Raw genomic sequence first — 17019 nt, 5'->3', positions numbered from 1 at the left:
ACAAAATTTGAATGCCTTATCGAAATACGGGTGTTAAAAGGATTGCTTTATAAATTAGTCTAAAGCAGGAAGTACTTCGGAAGGTATATAAAAATAAATAAAGTTATGAAGACATATACACCAGGAGCGACAGTATCCAAGACCTCGGAACTGGGCAAATTTAAATATTCATCCCACCACTGACAGAGAAAGTGCAAAAACTTAAAAATTTACAACAAAATAGCATATTAAGGGGCCGCCTGTATTTGCAATCGGTAAGGACCCGTCGTAGATGACAGAAAAAAGGCTGTTCTGCTTTAAGAGCCGCTTGGTTATTCACGAATATAGTCATCGGTTCAATATTAAAATCTTATGCCTTCCTGATCGTGAATATCTTGGAAACAATACAGTCGTATTCCAACTTGTATCATTGTTCAGTGTACTAACGGCACCAACGGTAAAAAATCCAGACCGTTACGTTGGTTGGTATCTCTACGGTAACTTTGGTTCCAGTCATATCTACTTGTGGTAGCCACATTGATAACTTCAAATCGCATGGATAGTGATGTATAGATTTCCCACGAAGATCTACATTAATGATTGCTTCTAGCTTCCTTAGGTTACATCTATGCAGTCGCTATTAATACAGGTCCCATTTATTTATCTATGGAATCAACCCATTATTTAAATATACCATTTTCCGCTAACTTGCGACATAGTCGTTTGAATACTAGACTTTTTAAAAGTTTTCAGTGGACAAGAAATTTGTCCACCACAAAATGTGGATATAGGTCAAAGCTTTGAAATAGCCTCCATATAATAATCGATACAATAAGTTTCGCGAAAGCTCATTACTCGTATACCTATTAAAATTTCTTCCCGATCCAGCACGGAACAGAGTATAGAAATCGATATGTATAGCAGAAGCCTTGAAGAACTAGCTCAGTTGTGATTCTCTAAAATGACCATTGCAGGTCTTGATGTTAGGTGTTTTGTATCGTTCAAAATTGACTGCTGCGAAGGCTTTACGTGTTTTATGCAGGACTTTTAATTACCCGCCCGGCTTCCAATATCGTTGTCTAATTTTTCGGCATTAAGATGCAGATTCAATCTCCTATAAGATGAACTAAGTAACAATTTTAATTACGCGATTGTTGCTGCCTTACTTTTCCAATTTGGAATATCGTGTTTACCGATCACGTCTTCCACTTGTTTATCTTGGCCTCGGTCTTACAGTTTTGCGAGCCCACATTTATCATACGCCTTTTTAGCTGGTTCATCATTGCTCATTCTTATGACGTAGCCTAGCCAAAGCAATTGTTGTATCTCGATACGTTTGACTACAGTGATGTCATTGTATAGCATATACGACGCACAGTGGTTCAGGAATCGATTTTTCTGGCCAAAACCCTAATTTTTCGCCACCGATTGTTAATTTCTATATGGGATTCGATAGTAAACATATTAAAACTAAGGAAACCAAAAAATTAGGTCAAAAAATTGGAAGGTGTGGGCGTGGCGTGCTCCAAAGAAGGCCATTTTTCGCAATTTTGGAAAATACGTTATTTTTGCCAAATTTCTGGAGAAAGAAACAACGATTTCTCAGAAACTATAACAGATATTGTGTTCATTGTCTTTTTTTTTTTTTTGGTAGGTAGGATTGTTGCCTTTAAGAACCATTTCAATATACTACCGCAGCGTTAATATGAAAAAACTCAAATTTTTAACTTTGACCTTGAATTCCTCTGCAACTAGTTTACGAAATCGACTATTTTTAATGCATTGGATGTTACGTTATCTGTCGAACAAAAAAAATATCTCTATCCGTTCAAAAGTTACAGAGCTTTGACCATGAAAAACGATTCTGAACCACTGTACGACGCCGATATTTTTCGGAAACGCATATTTGCCAGTAGATCTTTCGAAGATATTTTCTCTTTCTCTAACTACGTCAAAATTGTAGATACCAACCTTTTCCAGCAGAGCGTTGAAAAGGATGTATCCTTGTCTGAAACAGCTAAGCTGTTTGGAAAGGTTCTTTCCTATATATACAGTCAGTTTACAAAGCCGATTAAGCTTTGCGGGAATACCAAATTCAGAAGGCTGTTTTATAATCGACAATAATATGGTATGGATATAGCAGGGATGCTCTTTTTTGCAAAGACAGTATACTCAGCTTTCCCACTGAGTTGTCTTTGCATTTGATTTTCTCCTTCACGTACACTGTGCACGAACAAAAACAAACAAAAATATATCATTTGGTTGTTGCTTTTTTCACTCATACATTCACAGATACTTTCATTCTGGTTGTATTTGGTCGTCCCTTAGAACACAGAGTCTTTTTTATTGATGGGGTACAGGATACTCAGGTTCCAATAACCGGTAAGCATTCTTCCAGCCAGATGGTGCCTAGTTAGCACCATGATGATAACGATCAGATAGTAACCCACCGGCTCCTGCTGCCTGATTATGCTTCAGCTGGTTTACTCCTGTCTTCACCTCATGTTGGCTAGTCGGTATACACTTAATAGCATCTTGTGGAATTGGTTCTGTGGTATCTTCGTCGCCTTCGCTAGCATTAGATACAAACAGTTTGGAAAAATGTTGTATCCCTATCTTGAGCAGACTAACTGTATCTTTTACTAGATTACCTAGATTATCTCTACAGGAGGATGTGCCTCTAACAGTTTTCGAATATCAATCCATTTCCTGCAAATCTCGAGTTTTCCACATTTCCGCTTTCCCCATTTTCTGTATTTTGAAGGTTGTGGCCTCAATATCCCATTCAAATGCCTTTGTGGGGGGTATAAAACGGTACCCCCGAGTTTTCGGTATCTTGAATGTTTTGGCCTCAATATATTACCGAAATAATTAAAATAAGATGTTTAATCTTCGTTGATGGTATTAAACATTGCACATGAAATTTGTCGGCATAGATCCACGCCTTCATATAGCCTATAGAACCGTACCTCCCGCTTTTCGGTATTCTGAATGTTGTGGCCTCAATATCCCACCGACATGTCTGGTATTAAGTCTACGTCATAGTATTAAGTCTTCGTTTGGGGTATAAAATATTCCATCTGAAATTTGTCGGTATAGGTCCACGTCTTCATTTAGCTCCCATAGAACGATATTTTAATATTTCAATATTTTCGGTATTTTGCAGGTTGTGGCCTCAATATCCCACCGACATGACTGAAATTTGGGATTTTGTCTTCGTTGGGAGTATACAACTTTCTACCTCATATTTTTCGATAATGCTCCACATTTTCATATAGCCCCCATAGAACGGTCTCTCTCAATTTACGGTATTGTAAAGTTTTTGGCGCCAATATCCCTTCGAAATGGCAGAAATTTGGTATTTGGTATTCGTTGGGGGTATACTATTTTCCAACTGAAATTTGTCGGCGTTGGTCCACGTCTTTATATAGTCCCCATATCAGGGTACTTCCCGATGTCCAGTATTTTGCAGGTTGTGGCCTCAATATTCCACCGCAATGGCTGAAATTTTCTTCGTATTCAATTCAATACATTTCGTGGTGGAGTACGGCCCGGCCGAACTCAACGTCATTCTTATTTGTTACTTGTCTAGTGACAGCTTATGAATATCGAGACGCTTAAGCCTAGTACTGCTAATTACCATGTCAGACGTTTCACTGTGGAGACTGAATTTCCCCAATATTGGGCCAAAGATATTCTCTCCTTTCTAATTTTGGCATTAAAATTGCCGAGAAAAATTGTGATGCCATGGACAGGACAACGGTCATATGATTCTTCTAAGCGCTCGTTAAATATATCTTTGGTCTGCCTGCCCTTGTATTAGTAGATCACAAGTTTTCCTGTATGGCAGTAATATCGGCTTGGTATTTTGCAAGTACATTTTCAGTGGATAAACTGCACCTTTTCTATAAATATCCCGAACATTCCAGGTTCAAATTCGGAGTTCATAAGATGGATTTGTTTTTCTTTGTTTTTACATATGTGAGCTCACTACCCGTAAGGACACTTGAAATTGAACATGGACCAAGGCAAGTCTTGGACGTTCTCATATTAAAGCCGGACAAAGCCGTTTCCTGGTATCTTTCATCTCAATCTTATTGATTGTTCTGCTCATTAATATGTGGTCTATTTGGTTTCTGATTAGGCAGTCTTGTATATTTACATACGCCCCAGTTGGGGAATAATGGTAATCCGCCATTATCATCACAAACATTACCTATCCCTGCCAGCTTTACCCAAAATAGATCGTAAGTTTGTGTTGCCGCATACAACATAGGCATTGTAGTCATTCAATATTAAAATATAGTTGTGAGATTCCCCTGTAGAGAAAGCTTTATCCATTGAACGTTTTATTTCACCATCATCTTTACATTTTATTTTACATAGGCCTAAAAAATTGTTAACAAAAATTTTCCTTCTTCATATTTTAAACAAACTTTTCATTCAAAAATGTTGCAATCGAAAATGAATACATTGGCTATTATTATAAGAAAGGAAATAATTTCAAAAATCAAATCAGATTTCCCATGATTGGTCTGATTAATTATGATTCATAGTGAAACTGTTAATAAATGCTCCAATAAAAGAATTCTCCACACTTTGAGTCACGTACATGTTTTGAACCATATTGACCTTAACATACCAATTAGTGTTCAGGTATTTAATATTTTACTATTATTATTATTCTTTTTTCTTATTCTTTTTATTTGGTATGACTCAATTTAACGGCTAAATAAGAAGGCCATATTTATTTAATGTCTGCATAGTGTTGATTTCTTTGTTTTTTTTTTTAATGTTCTAGATCCCTCTGATTGGACACCACAACAAGTGCATGCATGGTTACGATCCACCATACAACAATTCGATTTGCCAATAATTGATAATTTGGAAAACAAATTCAATGAAAGTGGTGCGGCCCTGTTACAATTAACTGAAGAAGAATTTTTACGCAGAATACCAGAGGTGAGTAATTTAGATATTCCGACGTTTTACTATGCATTACATAAAACCAACTTAACTTAAATATTAAATAAGAGCAAAAATTATAGAATTCCCCGAATAGAGTCATAAACATACAAATTATCTTAAAGATGATATCAAATTTGCATTTCACGAACACACTAACGCACACACAGAAAAAAGACAAGGTCGTATCCAACCGAAATGGCGCGACCATATGCCAAAAAAACCGCAAAAACAATCATCAACATTTGCCAGCTATGTGTATAGAATGAAGAGAGAAAAACCTCCCTCCCCTCCCTTAGCCAACCAAAACATTAACAGAAATCGCGCACTCAAATAGCCAGAAGAAATTCATGAATTGTACAAAACACAACAACAACAACAAATAACACTTGTGTTATGAAATCTTTTAGCTGACGTCATTTTATAGTATTAACGGAGTTGGGCCAAAATGAGAAAGAAATCACCAAACAAAGAAAAGGACGGCAAGAGAGTATAAAAGCGCATTATCAAAAAATCCAATAATGCGGAGCAAAGAAGCCAAAATGAAAGTAAAAAACCAAAGCTTTCTTTTGAAAGAAAATCGACTCTCATTTATATACAATAAGAGAGTGCTGAGAGATTTGAGCGTTGATGGAAAAGTATTCAAAAACAAAATCAAAACAAAACTAATAAATATACTTTCAAAATAAACGGGTAGGAGAGAAAAAAAAAGAAAGAAAGAAAGACTTAAGATGCAAACGTGATAAATTCACTTGCAAACACCAGCAAGCAAACACACAAAAGACTGAAGACACATGCACCAGTTTTTGTTTTCTTGCATTCCCCACAAAATTTTAAATTTTTGGGCTATAAATAAGGTGTCTATGGGCAACCCTCAAATTAAATATAAGGAAGAGGTTATAGCGGTGCAATCTCATCGAAAGTTAGTAACCATGGTCATGGCTGTTGAGGGTAAAGAAAGAATGTTGTGAAGGTTGTTTGGAAAATTTACAAGATAAATGTGGAGAGACAAACATACAACAGGAGTAGGAATAGGCAATGAAGTGAAATATGAAGAGTCAAGGAATATTTAGAATAAGGCGGGTGTCTCAGTTCTTCAGAAAGTTAACTATGAGAAAAAGTCATAAAAAGTAAAATTGGCGCCAAATTGTAAAATTGACATTGCCAAGACAAGAAATGATACATCCTAATGTTTTGTGATAATGAGTGATTTCCATACAAGCATTCTAAGTATTCATACAGATTATTCATCTCATATAAGTATGCGGTGAGGTGTATACATTTTTTCTGCTCACCAATACCTGATATATTAGGTTTCTGGTATGTTAATAAGTACCACCAATAAGTAGTTGGTAGACCTTGTGAAGATCTCAACTAATAGCTAAAAGTTTTGTGACGGAATCCTAAGTTAACGGGTTATGACCACTTACAAATTTTACAAAATCGAAATTTTTTATTGACTCTTTTTAAAGTACAGGCAAAATAGAATATGTTGCAAAAAATTCTAGTCGATCGGACAAAAATTAGATAGTTAGAAAGATAAAGATAAGATAAAGATAAAGAAAGATAAAATTCATTGTGTAACATCGAAGTTTGAAACGCGGTTTCCTCAAAATGGCATTTTGGAATGCGGTGCCCACTGTAGCTCGAAAACGGATGATCCGATCTTCATAAGTTTTTGTGGGATAATTATACATATAAAAATCTTTTACTTAAGAGAGAGACTTTTATTTAAAAAAGTTTTGACGGATTTATGGCGAAAACGCTATCCATTTGTATACCCTCCACCATATTATGGAGGGTATAATTCAATTTGTCATTCCGTTTGCAGCACATCGAAATATTCATCGGATACCCTCTAAAGTATATATATATTCTTGATCAGGATAAAATTCTATGGCGATATAACCGTCCGTCCGTTCATCTGTTGAAATCAAGATACAGCTCGCAATTTTGCAGATAGAGCTTTGTAATTTGGTATAGAAGTTTCTACTACTCCTAGAATGTTTGGTATTGCAAATGGGCTGTATCGGTCCACGTTTTGATTTAGCACCCATAGAAAGGTTCCTCCCTACTTTCGGCTGAAATTTTGTATTGGGTCTTCAGGCCCACACCTTATTATTATGCCCCCATAGAACTGTACCTCCCATTTTTCTGTATTTTGAAAGCCTTAGCCTCAATATTCCACCGAAATGGCTCAAATTTGGTATTTAGCCTTCGTTGTGGATACAAAACTTTCCCCAAGAAGTTTGTCGGTACAGGTTCACGCCTTAATATTGCCCCAATAGAACGGTACCTCCCAATATTCGGTATTTTGAAGGTTATGGCCTCAATAATCCACTGAAATGGTTGAAATTTGGTATTTAGTGTTTGTTGGGGCTATAGAACTTTACCCCAGAAATTTTTCGGTACGGGTCCACGCCCCCGTAGAACGGTACCTCACAATTTTCGGTATTTTGAAGTGTGTGGCCCTAACAACTCACCGAAATGGCTGAAATTTTGTAGTTAGTCTACGTTGGAGATAAAAGCCTTTCCCGATTTTCGTGATTCTGAAGTCTGTGACGTCAATATCTTACCGAAATGACTGAAATTTTTTATTTCCATATCCATGGGGTTTTCCATTTTATTTCCATTTTCAGAAGAGAATTATTAGTGTAAGTCCACGTCTAAAGGCATAATCTTGATTTTCGGTATTTTGAAGGTTTTAGGCACATCTTATCTTATCTCGTGGTGGAGGCTGTAACAAGTTCGACCCGGCCGAAATTAACGCCGTGCTTACTTGTTTTAGTTAAAATGCTTTAGTAAAAACTGTGTTTTGTAGGCGGCCATTTGTCAGAACACTGTGCAATATTTTTCAATAATAAAAAAGTCCGAAAGTAGCTCAAGGTATGATCTATCAGATGAAAACAAAATCTTCTAAAAAAATTGTTGATTTCTTGTAAAAAATTCATGAAAATGTAATTTTTCGTGCTGAATATGTGGCCATAACCCCTTAAACAACTTCCCACAACATGGCTCAATGAAACCTTTTTACACACTCAGCCTTTAGGCCGGGACGAACTTTTTATTCCCTCCACCATGAAGAACTATGAAATATGTAATTAGTTTTCTTTCTGTTATGAAAGTAACAATGTCTACAATTTGTGGTGGGGAAGTTTTCTGACCACTGGAAACCCTCCACGTTTTGATAATGTCCCCATGGAATGTACCTGCCATACTTACTTAGCTGGCCCTTTACAGAACATTTGTTCCATATACTAAACTAAGAAAAGATGTCCAAAACTCTCTGTATAGTGCCGCTTTCTGGAATACCGCGCCTTGTCATCTCTTCATCCACTTGTTTTCGCCATCTATTCTTTGGCCTGCCAATTCTGCGTGCACCGCCATGCGGCCCTAATTTATACGCCTTTTTAGCGGGTTCATCATAGCTCATTCTTATGATATGGCCAAGCAATCGCTGCATCTCTTTACGTTTATCTATACTGATGTAGTTGTATAGCTGATACAGCTCGTGGTTCATGCGACGTCGATATTCACCGTTAACGTAGATTGGTTCGTAGATCTTTCGAAGAATTTTTCTCCCAAACACGCCAAGCACTGCCTTATCTGCTTGCGCAATTCCCCGGGCTTCGAAACCATACATACATCAACGGATTGTATCAGTGTATTGCAAAGCGTTAGAATGTACCTGTCGGTATTCGATATTTTGAACGTTTTAGCCTTATTATCCCACCAAAATGGCTGAAATTGATATTCAGTCTTCTTTGGGACTACACAAATTTTTCCACAGAACGGTTCCTCCCGATTTTCGATATTTTTAAGTTTTCAACTGAAATGGATAAAATCTGATATTTAGAAATTTGCCTCAAGTTTTGATATAGCCCCCATAGAACTGTACCTTCCAATTTGCGATATTTTTAAGGTTTTAGCCTCATCTAGAAATTTTTCATAACAAGTCCACGTTATGATATAGCCCCCCTTAGAACGGTACCTCCCGCTTTTCGGTATATTGGAGGTTTTAGCCTCATAATCTCACCGAAATGGCTGACATCTGGTATTTAGACTTTCTTGGGGCTACAAAACTTTCGCCAGAAATTTGTCAATACGGGTCCACGTTTCGTTATAGCCCCCACAGAACGGTAGGTCCCGATTTTCGGTATTTTTAAGGTTTTGGCCTCATTATCGAATCGAAGTTATAGTTATAGTTCCACGTTTTGATATGGGGGCTTTAGCATTATTCGAAAAATTCGTTGGGAATATAAACAATGCCTGGAGAAAATTGCTGGCAATCTCCTTGGCTCTGGGACGAAGTGGAGCATCAGTATGTCCCATTAAATACGCTTCTTATACATGTTCACCTTTTATGCTTCAGTAGTTTGTTGTTACACATTATTTGGTATATCTTTTTCAAATTTCTCAGGTTCTGTAGAAGATTCTCCTGCCTCGCTCGCCATTCTCATGTCAGATCTTACTTTGTTGGCCTCCACAAAGGTTTTCTCATTTGGTAGATAATGTGTGCGACGACTAGCGTGAAGCATTATTTTATTATTATTATTATTATTATTATTATTATTATTATTATTATTATTATTATTATTATTATTATTATTATTATTATTATTATTATTATTATTATTATTATTATTATTATTATTATTATTATTATTATTATTATTATTATTATTATTATTATTATTATTATTATTATTATTATTATTATTATTATTATTATTATTATTATTATTATTATTATTATTATTATTATTATTATTATTATTATTATTATTATTATTATTATTATTATTATTATTATTATTATTATTATTATTATTATTATTATTATTATTATTATTATTATTATTATTATTATTATTATTATTATTATTATTATTATTATTATTATTATTATTATTATTATTATTATTATTATTATTATTATTATTATTATTATTATTATTATTATTATTATTATTATTATTATTATTATTATTATTATTATTATTATTATTATTATTATTATTATTATTATTATTATTATTATTATTATTATTATTATTATTATTATTATTATTATTATTATTATTATTATTATTATTATTATTATTATTATTATTATTATTATTATTATTATTATTATTATTATTATTATTATTATTATTATTATTATTATTATTATTATTATTATTATTATTATTATTATTATTATTATTATTATTATTATTATTATTATTATTATTATTATTATTATTATTATTATTATTATTATTATTATTATTATTATTATTATTATTATTATTATTATTATTATTATTATTATTATTATTATTATTATTATTATTATTATTATTATTATTATTATTATTATTATTATTATTATTATTATTATTATTATTATTATTATTATTATTATTATTATTATTATTATTATTATTATTATTATTATTATTATTATTATTATTATTATTATTATTATTATTATTATTATTATTATTATTATTATTATTATTATTATTATTATTATTATTATTATTATTATTATTATTATTATTATTATTATTATTATTATTATTATTATTATTATTATTATTATTATTATTATTATTATTATTATTATTATTATTATTATTATTATTATTATTATTATTATTATTATTATTATTATTATTATTATTATTATTATTATTATTATTATTATTATTATTATTATTATTATTGTGTTCTTCTTATTATCAATTCTTCCTGTTAGCATTTTTGAGCCCCAGACAATATTTGTAAATCTCAGAGTTCTGCTCTTCGGTAAATGATGTCATCTTATCCACTTTCAAAGCAGAGGTTGTTGTGTTTTGTACCTTATTGGAAGCATCCTCTTTACCCCAGATAGCATTCTACGATTCACGGAGAAAAACTGCTCCGGTGGCATATGTTATCGTTAGCTTGTAGAATTTTATTTCTTACTTCAGATATTGTCACGAAATTTAAAATAATTAAATTACATAATTAATTCGATACCCCTTAAATAATTTGTATAAATTTCCAAAGGATTCGTCTTGGACTGATAACAAAAAAAATAGCTATTTCCCACGAACATTTCTCAAAAGACAAGGGTAGACATCTCTCATATGAATGAGTGGAGCCTGATTCTATAATTAGTCTGTTTTTATCGCCGAATCCAATCGGCGTGTCTAACTACACCACTTGTAGGGAAGCTCAAAAATCACCATACTTTGGGCGACAATATTATTCTTAATTTTGCAATAATATTTCTTTTGAAAAACTTTAACAACAACCCTCGTTTAATAAGTAACACGCAGAACCAATGCATCTAGGTTGACTTATTTGTTTACAATAGCAAAGTGCTCAGTGAACAGCTATGCATTTGTACATTTGTACATAGCAACCACAATAGAATGCTATGATCATCATCATCGCTATCAAACCTGTATGAATGTGTTTTGCTGTGGATAAGACCTATGATGTGTGTTGTTTTTCGGTCGCTATGTGCATTTTGAATGAAACCCTAAACTACAATCACCAAAGGCACAAGATATGCTTCTAGGCAAGTCATAATAAATGGACAAGCAGCAAACTTGAAAATTTCTGAATGAAACAAAAATCAAAACACAAACTAAGCCAACGACCAGCAACGACATTGCAAGGTGAAAGTGAGTCGCCCGTTGTCATAAACAACAACAGCAACACCAGCACCATGCACATGATAATACAGAATGTGTGAAGAGCAGAGGGTTTTCATTGTTCACATCATCATTCTCATCATCGTTATCATCCAAGACTCAAGACTTTAAAAATAACTTCTTCCTCTTCTTCTTGTTAGGTATTTTGATTCATCCAACTACAACATACATACATATGTATCGATGAGTTTTTTGGTGCAAGTGCCGATTCCGCCTCCATGGTGGAGGAAGTGTAGATTAATTTCGAATGAATTTTAACATTCAGATTTATGTATGCACGTCACATAACCACAGCTACTTCTAGGTTCATATGGTTTTCTGACACTTTTCGTGGTTGTGTACCACCAAGTTGCTACATAGCTCGACCATAATACAGTCATAAGTCTACATTGCGGAGCATTGTTTTATTTCTTATATATTTTGTTATTATTTCTTATGTGAATGCAATTGAATTAATGCACAAAAATGCCATTGTTTCTTACCATTAAACAAATTTAAATGAATTGTGCCGAACACAATGTGTAGGAAGTTGTAGAGGTTTTTAAAGCCACAAAAATGTTGCTAGATTTTAATACATACATATTTATGATTAGTAGACCAAGTATAAACAAACAAAATATGATTGACACTCCGTGCTAAAAATTAAGATATTTTTAACTATTCTACTTAGGTTAATATAGCCAAGCATATTAGAAACGAATTACAGTATTGTGTAGCCACTTTTATAGCTAAGCCGCTCGGAGACCTTCAGGTCCATTGTGGCCATCCAAAAAGTATAGAAAATAAAGCAGGGATCAGAGTAGAGTACCTGTAAGATAGGAAGGTAAGAAAAAAACAAAGATTGCATAAAAGGTAGTATCAAATATTTATATAAAGACGTAAAAAGTTGAGAGTTATGAGGAATTTAAGGGTGGTGATGGTTGAAAGTCCGGCAGAGATGTGGTTTACGTATTCAGATAGCGCCTTCCTAGTTATTTTAAATTGCTGATTATGTTATTGATGGAAACCGGTTCCATAGCTGAATAGAGGGTTAGATTTGGTGGAAAATATACACTTATTAAACTATATCGCTTGCGAGATAGCACTAGGCATGGACATCGCGAAGATTTCAGCTTGAAATACACTACAGTCGTTGTCCAACTTGTATGAATATTCAAGACCTAGCTTTCACAGTGGATACCAGCTCCGGTACCTTCATCCATCTTGGAAACGTCTGTATAGAAGGCACCACAGTATTATAAATCCAATATATAATCTATAAGTTCAGTACCCAGCTTTTCCCAATCCTCTCTTCGTCCTCTTATCAACGTTCCGTTTCCAAAGCAGCTGACAGTCCAGAATTGTATCTAGGTATATAGATTCGGAGAAGTTGTTGCACTCCATCCAGTACTGGTAGCGCAAAATTTAAAGAACAATACCAGTTCTGTCTTCGTTTGATTTACTCCAAGGTCGTTTGCTTTGCCCCATCGGGCTTAGATTGGGCTCATTGCATAAGTTCCGACTTTCCCAGTAATCAGTAGTACTACTTCATCAGCTAAGGCAACAACTTAGCCCTGATTATCACATTCCGTCAGTATGTTGTCAATCACGAGTAGCCACAGCAACAGTGAGACTACCCCACCCTGAGGAGCACCTCTAGTTACTGTTTTCCTAATGGTCGCCTCCCCAATTATTGAATTTATAATTTTATTACCCAACATGTCAGTGCTCCCGGCGTATTAACACTTTTAAGTGAGATTCATGTTTTACTTTAGTGATCCGTTGAATACATATCCAGAAAAGCGGCCAGCGTAAAGTTTGAATTTTCTGAATTTTGCCGGATAGCGGTTGGGAAGGCAATTTTTTGTGACATGTTGAATCAGAACTGTGTGAGGTACCCTCTGCTGCACCAGATCTGATCCAACGTGTCTCGTGAACCTTGGGGATCCCCTGGATCCTCATTATGCTGGGGTTAGAGAAGTGGCATCTAACAGAGAGTAACATATAATAGATGTCAGCTCCTCTCTCCTCTACACCCTGAAGATTCTTTGGATCCCCCATTGACCCAAAAATGGATTGGTATAGTTCCCTTTAAATAAACAACTACGATGGGATAGAAAAATAAACAGAATAAAGTTACGGTGCAGGGCCTTAATAACCCAGTTCCGGCGACAAGTGTTGGTGAGACCACAAGCCATGTGTAGCCTATGTCAAGTGATTGAACATGGCTTACAGAGATAAAGTAGGGAGCTACTCGATCAACTGGAAATACTAGTTCCATAAGAGCTGAATCAGGACACACTCCCGGAAGATATATTACTCAATTTGACCCCAACTGACGTCGAACTGGACACCGCGGTGATCCCAGCCAAGTCTACTGGTGAATGCGAGAGTAAACTGGAGGATAGGAGTATGGACTCAGATGCTCAACTGACAGCAATCTATGTTCCAGCTGGTCCTATATTGCAATATGCCGGTAATAAACTTCAAAGGCAGGATGCAAGAGGATCATTGACTGATGATGGGGAATACAAGGAGTTTCCAACAACTGTCAATGGCACTAAAGACAGATCTGACAGAGAAGACAACGACACAAATCACTATAAACGTGCTGTGACATATCTACGCATATTCGTGGGACGTGATCCGAATTTCCACACTGAGAAGGAACAATACTTCATTAGAAGCAAGTTGAGGTACATACATGAGGATATTTGAGAGAAATTGCCCTCATCTCTGCCTCTAAACCTGACACAAACCCAGGTGGCAAGGGTAAAGCGGAAGAAAAATCGAGTCCTCAACAAGCTGCAAGGAAATCAAGGTGGCTGTACCGACTGAGAAACCACCAACTCCTGAGAAGACGACGGACAAAGCTTTACAACATAAAACTGTAAAACGGTTTCGATTTTTAGAAGGACCCCAGCCCTCGCTAGGAAGACGATGACTTTTCAGGTGTTCAACCCATCGACATCATACGTAGCTGCCATCGTCCAGAAAGATAAGGAGAATAATTCCAGTACAGAGAAGGCAAACACCTCCTCGGGAAAAGCGATCTTCAAGGCACATGGACAAAGAGGCAACAAGCCCTATGTAAGACCGGCCCCAATGGTGCTCGTTTTCGAGTGGTAATCATTGGTTGCTAATTGGAACCGGTATTCGGAATATCGTTGTTTGTGACATGATGGCTGACCGTCATTTCGTCACCGCCTACATTCAAAACGGCGACAAGGACATTATGTGCCATAACAAGAAATGGAGAGATTTCCTTATTGAGGCATTTAATGTACTTGGAAAACTTTTTTTTTATTTTATATTATTTATCCGTGTATATACTCGTATCTATATTTTTGTCATTCCATAGTCTACATATTCTGACCTATGATGTTGTTTTTATTTTTCTTTTTAGGGCGGTGGAAAATTGCATGCTCAATTAGAAATATGGAAATTGACACACTCCGATAATTACCATTTAAATTCAATTAACAACTGTACACAGCAGCAAATTTGGACACAAAATACTATGCCGGCACCATACAGTCAAGAAATGGAAGAAGATACTGAAGGTAAAACATAAAATAAGTTTTTATAAATTTTAAATTACAAATTAATTTCAATGTTTGACTTACTAATATTAATTTACTCTTTTTCCAATAGATGAAGATGATTTTCTTCCAAATGACAATCATACAACCGCCGGTGGTGTTGGACACAATCTCAACGGCCAGTACATGAACACTGAAGGTGCTGCTGTGGTAACAAATGGTGCTGGCAATGGTACCAGTCAAATGGTGCCACCCATAAAACGTGCTGGTGCCCGTAACGGTGGATCTCACATACATTTATGGCAATTTCTAAAAGAACTCTTGTCCGCGCCCCACATCAATGGTACCGCCATACGATGGATTGATCGCAGTAAGGGTATTTTTAAAATTGAAGATTCTGTTAGAGTTGCTAAGCTATGGGGAAAACGTAAAAATCGCCCGGCCATGAATTACGACAAGTTGTCACGATCAATACGTCAATACTACAAAAAAGGCATTATGAAGAAAACCGAAAGATCCCAGAGATTAGTATATCAATTCTGTCAACCCTATCACATGTGAATGTAAAACAAAGAACAAAATGATTTAAAGATTCTCATGCAATTGTGGATGGATGTTTGAAAAGTATATTCAAGCTAAACTCCAAGAAAATATTTATTTATTTATTTTAATTTTAAGATATTTATTGAAATAAGAAAAATTATTTATTGCTATTTATTTAATAACATATTTATTGAAATATTTATTTATTTATTAAAGTAACTATTTATTTATTTATTTTCCATATAAAAATATTATTTATTTAATTTCATATTTTTGCTATTTATTTATTTATTGCTTACAGTTAAGTGAAGAATGTGCGAATACTAGTTTTAAGAATATTTATTTATTTATATATTTATTTACTTAATTTTATTTGAAATGTTAAAACAAACAACATAACGAAATAAGGGATTAGCTGTGGAGAACAGGAATGACGTAGTTAGTCCTTGATATTAGTGATGAATCAAAACGTTGACATTTATATCTTTTTAAAACCTTTATGAAATAAAAATTGGTATATGCTTCTAGACAAGCCATTGAAAATGGACAAGCTCCAAACTAAAAAAATCTGAATGAAAAAAATCAAAACCAAACTAAGCCCACGGTTTAGTTTATCAAACAAAATGGTTTTCTACCCATAGACATTCCAAATTTGCATCCACGTCAGAAAAAGTCAGAAAACCCCTTTCAAGAGGTATTCTTTCCAAAACATGCATCAATATTTACAATTTTCCGAATTGAAATTCTGTATCCTCTGACAACACACAATATTAAATTACATGAATCTCGGTTCGACGACAAAAGACCCAAACAATTCAAATCAATTTATTTAACTTTTAATTCAAAGCCAACTGACCCATCAGAGCAAATTACAAAATGCATACAAATTACTTAACCAAAAAAAGAAAAAAGCCTCGAAATGCATAAAATTGGGCAATATCGCTTAATGGAGGCTAGCCTAAAATCAGGATTTATATGGATAGGCTTTTGCGAAGAACTTTCCTAAAAAAACTGAAATTTGGTGGTATACTCATATGGGGGCTATACCAACACGTGAACCTTTATCGTCTGATTTTTGCAAGGGATAGTTTGTACATGTTTTGCACCCCACGCGGGGACTAAGTACCATATTTCAGTTTATCCGGTTGAATAACTTGGCTAAAATTTGCAAACTTTCAAAATACCGAAAATCGGAGAAAGGATTTCCACTTTTTGCTTTTCGTTCCCAATTTATAATAATGTGTTTTTGATTCCGTCTTCCACTCACTTCAAACTAGTGTACCGCCGTGCGGCCCGTATTTATACGCTTTTTTAGAGGG

At 34.4% G+C, this 17019-nt stretch overlaps 1 protein-coding gene across 3 annotated transcripts in view; it reads left to right on the top strand.

The window, feature by feature from the left end:
• The window catches only part of Ets98B (DNA-binding protein Ets98B), a 130168-nt gene extending 113880 nt beyond the window's left edge, over positions 1 to 16288 (top strand). For 2 of the 3 annotated variants that reach the window (XM_073958879.1, XM_073958880.1), the window contains exons 3-5: positions 4781 to 4941; positions 15022 to 15178; positions 15270 to 15832. In XM_073958879.1, coding sequence (XP_073814980.1) covers positions 4781 to 4941; positions 15022 to 15178; positions 15270 to 15718 — 767 coding nt within the window. In that variant the 3' untranslated portion in view covers positions 15719 to 15832. Of the gene's footprint in view, positions 1 to 4780; positions 4942 to 15021; positions 15179 to 15269 lie in introns of all 3 variants that reach the window. The other variant, XM_073958878.1, reaches the window with a different exon arrangement.
• The last annotated feature ends 731 nt before the right edge of the window (positions 16289 to 17019 follow it).

The sequence above is a fragment of the Musca autumnalis genome, unplaced genomic scaffold, assembly GCF_047663935.1.
Source record: "Musca autumnalis isolate F117 unplaced genomic scaffold, ASM4766393v1 scaffold_1, whole genome shotgun sequence".
Taxonomy (NCBI): domain Eukaryota; kingdom Metazoa; phylum Arthropoda; class Insecta; order Diptera; family Muscidae; genus Musca; species Musca autumnalis.
This window is presented reverse-complemented; position numbering and strand designations above follow the sequence as displayed.